The sequence below is a fragment of the Procambarus clarkii genome, chromosome 6, assembly GCF_040958095.1.
Source record: "Procambarus clarkii isolate CNS0578487 chromosome 6, FALCON_Pclarkii_2.0, whole genome shotgun sequence".
Lineage (NCBI taxonomy): Eukaryota > Metazoa > Arthropoda > Malacostraca > Decapoda > Cambaridae > Procambarus > Procambarus clarkii.
This window is the reverse complement of record NC_091155.1, coordinates 39829635-39834528: the sequence shown is the minus strand read 5'-3', so window position 1 is coordinate 39834528 and position 4894 is coordinate 39829635. Positions and strand designations below refer to the sequence as shown.

At 44.4% G+C, this 4894-nt stretch overlaps 1 protein-coding gene across 1 annotated transcript; it reads right to left on the bottom strand.

The window, feature by feature from the left end:
• Positions 1-2717: 2717 nt before the first annotated feature.
• Positions 2718-3596, bottom strand: LOC138356071 (uncharacterized). Its single transcript, XM_069311683.1, has one exon. The coding sequence runs from the start codon at positions 3594-3596 to the stop codon at positions 2718-2720; it is 879 nt and encodes a 292-aa protein (XP_069167784.1).
• Between the last annotated feature and the right edge of the window lie 1298 nt (positions 3597-4894).

Below are 4894 nucleotides of genomic sequence, written 5' to 3'. Positions count from 1 at the left end.
AATGTCCGAAGAGATTACAACCTCTGAAGGCCTTGGCATGCTGTGGAAAGGGAGTGGGAGTCCAGGTGCTACGAATGTTATACTTGAGTACTGTAAGATCTCTTATTGATTATGCTGCACCTGTCATTTCTTGTTTTGGTAAAGGTAGGATGGGCAAGTTGGAGAAGGTACAAAATGAAGCCATGAGAATTATCTTAGGATGCCCAAGAAATGCTATGATTGAGATAATGAGGATGGAGTTGAATCTGCAGAGTATTGAGGATAGAATTTCAGAGATAAATGTAGCCTCTGCCATTAGATTAATGAGAGGTGTGGGAGCTAATGAATTAATCCTCTCAGTTCAAAAGGCGGGAAGTAGTGAACAGTGTATGATGAAGAAGAGAGTATATATGAATAACTTATGTTCTAATGTTATAAAGTATGATGTTATTACAGAGTGTATTGCTGTGCCCAAGAGACAATTTACACCACCATGGGAGGATTGTAATGTAGATGTAGTAATTACTCCCTTGCATAAGAAAAAAAGTATGTATGAAATAGGAGAGCTGAGGGCAACATATGATTGTATAATTAGACAACTGCCTACAGAAAACACTCTACATGTATATTGTGATGGGTCAGTAGCTAGGGATGGGAAGGCAGGATGTGGAGTCTTGATCAGGGAGTACACTGACATCGGCACTGTAGATACTGTTATTGGACGCCGCTTAACTGACAATGTCTCTTCAACGCAGGCTGAACTCCAAGGAGTATTAGCAGGATTACAGGAAGTAGTCAAATGTGGTAAAAATGCTTGCTTCTTTATTGACAGCAGAGGAGCGTTAGAGTCTTTAAATAGCAGACGCCCAGTATATCAGAATATTGTGATAGAGTGTAGAGAGAATGTTAAGAAATTAGAAAAAACTGGGTATAAAGTAAGATTCATGTGGATCCCTTCACATGTGGGAATACTGCTGAATGAGGTAGTTGATGACAGCGAAGAGAGCCACTGAAAAAACTCTTGTTGATGTTGTATGTCAGTTAACCTTGAAACAAATAAAAACAAGACTCAAGGTGATCCAAGAGGGTGAAGAAATGATAAAGAGAATGGCAATGGTGGACAGTAGTAACACACTTAAGAATTATTCAGTAATAAATACAAACTCGTCCTTCACCTATGGTAAAGGAAAGTCTACCTAACTACCTAACCTAGAAACACCTACTTGGGAACCTATCTCTGAAGCAACACTCCCTCAAGGAAGTGGTATGCAGGAAACATCAGGAACACTGGATCCTTCAACACGTCAGGAGTCCCTTCGACGATTTGGAAGGCCGTGCAGTAACCCTATACATGATGACCAGACCACACACTAGAATGTAAAGGGACGACGACGTTTCGGTCCGTCCTGGACCATTCTCAAGTATTCCCATTCTCAACCCTATACATCTTCGAGACTGTCACGTAAATGGTAGATGGCGGTGAATGTAGTAAAAGTGTATCTATAGTATCGGGGTGGAGCTATAATTGTACCGAATGGATTGCTTGTTATTGTTTAGTGGTAGAGAGATCAGCTGTGTCGTGCATGGATATTTGTTATTGTTTAGTGGTAGAGAGATGAGCTGTGTCGTGCATGGATATTTGTTATTGTTTAGTGGTAGAGAGATCAGCTGTGTCGTGCATGGATATTTGTTATTGTTTAGTGGTAGAGAGATCAGCTGTGTCGTGCATGGATATTTGTTATTGTTTAGTGGTAGAGAGATCAGCTGTGTCGTGCATGGATATTTGTTATTGTTTAGTGGTAGAGAGATCAGCTGTGTCGTGCATGGATACAGGTCTGTAGATATGTACTCCCCTAATTTCTGTTGCTTTGGCCTTAGTCATGGTGCTTGCTTATTGTTGTAGTCAATAGACAGTGCTTAAACTGTCTATATGCATTGTTTATTATATGGCTTGTTTGTTTATTGCAGGATGTTAACTGTTCTGAAATTGTTTGATCAATAAAGTCACAAGACTGGCAGAGCGTTTGTTTTACCTCAATGTGTTTCGAGGAACTCGTACAATATGGCGCCACAGCATTGAAATTGAAATTGAAATAAGTTTATTGAGGTAAAATACACACAAAGGGATGAGGTAGCTCAAGCTATTCTCACCCCGTTCAGTACATCGTGTTAATACATACATATACACACATCACAAACAATAAACATATTACCAAACATTCTGAGAGATAAACATCTACATTTCCTGCCACAGCCTGGGATGTGGAGTTGAGTAGAGGGCAGGGTGGGGTCCAGCCAGCCCCCTATGTTTATACTGAGAGTAAACAGGTGGTGGACGGGAGTAATGACGACACGTCAGGTTCTTCCCAGAAGACACAGCTAGTCACTACACAGAGATTATACACGATGGGACGGTTGGGATCCGTTCACAGGTTTTCTGTGGGAAGCACTGGCTCGTGCGGCTGGACTGCGCAGGTGAGTCTAACAAAGATTGAGATGCGGTCACCTGTAGTGATGGCAGACCTACGTTTGTAATTACCTAAGTGTAGTTACATGATGAGAGCTACGCTCGTGGTGTCCCGTCTTCCCAGCACTCTTTGTCATATAACGCTTTGAAACTACTGACGGTCTTGGCCTCCACCACCTTCTCCCCTAACTTGTTCCAACCGTCTACCACTCTGTCTGCGAAAGTGAATTTCCTTATGTTTCTTCGGCATCTGTGTTTAGCTAGTTTATATCTATGACCTCTTGTTCTTACAGTTCCAGGTCTCAGGAAATCTGGTGGTAGGTCGATGGTTTGTGGTGAAGGTCGATGGTTTGTGGTGAAGGTCGATGGTTTGTGGTGAAGGTCGATGGTTTGTGGTGAAGGTCGATGGTTTGTGGTGAAGGTCGATGGTTTGTGGTGAAGGTCGATGGTTTGTGGTGAAGGTCGATGGTTTGCGGTGAAGGTCGATGGTTTGTGGTGAAGGTCGATGGTTTGTGGTGAAGGTCGATGGTTTGTGGTGAAGGTCGATGGTTTGTGGTGAAGGTCGATGGTTTGTGGTGAAGGTCGATGGTTTGCGGTGAAGGTCGATGGTTTGTGGTGAAGGTCGATGGTTTGTGGTGAAGGTCGATGGTTTGTGGTGAAGGTCGATGGTTTGTGGTGAAGGTCGATGGTTTGTGGTGAAGGTCGATGGTTTGCGGTGAAGGTCGATGGTTTGTGGTGAAGGTCGATGGTTTGTGGTGAAGGTCGATGGTTTGTGGTGAAGGTCGATGGTTTGTGGTGAAGGTCGATGGTTTGCGGTGAAGGTCGATGGTTTGTGGTGAAGGTCGATGGTTTGTGGTGAAGGTCGATGGTTTGCGGTGAAGGTCGATGGTTTGTGGTGAAGGTCGATGGTTTGTGGTGAAGGTCGATGGTTTGTGGTGAAGGTCGATGGGTTGTGGTGCAGGTCGATGGTTTGTGGTGAAGGTCGATGGTTTGTGGTGAAGGTCGATGGTTTGTGGTGAAGGTCGATGGTTTGTGGTGAAGGTCGATGGTTTGTGGTGAAGGTCGATGGGTTAGGAGATTCACAGTATTTGTCGACACCGGAAGTCAAGCGACCTTGATTAAAAATTCCTCCTTCGTCAAAGTGAGACATGAACGCCTTAAGCGTTGTGAGAAACATTTAACAGCAATGTAACGTACGATTATGTTACGTTGTTGGGTAGATTAGATACACAGTGTTTAGTGAGCTTCATATTTATTTAGTAGTCTTGGTTACAGTAGTCGGTTGTTGGCATTGTCGCAGACGTTCAGACGGACCTTGGAGCAGAGCTGAGTGAGGCCGGAGTCGCGGAGCTGTACTCACCTATTTGTAGTCGACTTGAGAATGGTCCAGGACGGACCGAAACGTCGTCGTCGTCCCTTCACCTTCTAGTGTGTGGTCTGGTCAACATACTTTAGCCACGTTATTGTGACTCATCGCCTGAATATTTGTACTCACCTATTTGTGCTTGCGGGGGTTGAGCTCTGGTTCTATGGTCCCGTCTCAATTGTCAATCAACTGGTGTACAGGTTCCTGAGCCTATTGAGCTCTATCATATCTACAATATAAACTGTGTATGGAGTCAGCCTCCACCACATCACTGCCTAATGCATTCCATCTGTTAACTACTCTGACACTGAAAAAGTTCCTTCTAACGTCCCTGTGGCTCATGTGGGTACTCAGTTTCCACCTGTGTCCCCTTGTTCGTGTTCCACCCGTGTTGAATAGTTCATCCTTTTTTACCCGGTAGATTCCCCTGAGGATTTTGTAGGTTGTGATCATGTCTCCCCTTACTCTTCTGTCTTCCAGTCTTCCAGCTGTATGTGGAAGAGTGCGGCAGCTCGATTGGGAATAGTGAGTGTCTGAACTCGATTGATTGATGAAGATTAAGCCACCCAAAAGGTGGCACGGGCATGAATAGCCCGTAAGTGGTGGCCCTTTTGAGCCATTACCAGTAGCAATAGATGATACTGGAGATCTGTGGAGGTGCGACTGCACCCTGCGTGACGGGAGATGTCTCCCGTGGTCTGAACTCATGGGGAGCGAGAGCATGTAGCTCGATGCGGTCGTAGTCTGCTGTCTGCTCTGTGTCGAAGCTTGAAGCGTCTTGGGGTCGATTAGAACTGTACACACCGAGTGCTACATTCTTGAGGTTGAGGAGGTGAGGTAAATCCAAAGTGTCTGTACTGAAGTTATCTGAATCACTGTGTAAACTGTACTGTCGACTATTCGTTGTTGTTATAGTTATAGTTTCTGCTACTTGGAACAAGTTCCAAGTAGCAGGGGCTGTGGTGAGCCCGTAGTAGACTTACCTCAAGTTGAGGTAAGTCCTACCTACCTACCTACTACATCCTATTTGGAAGCAAATCTACAAATGCAATTCAGCTTCAGATTGACAATGTAAACATTAG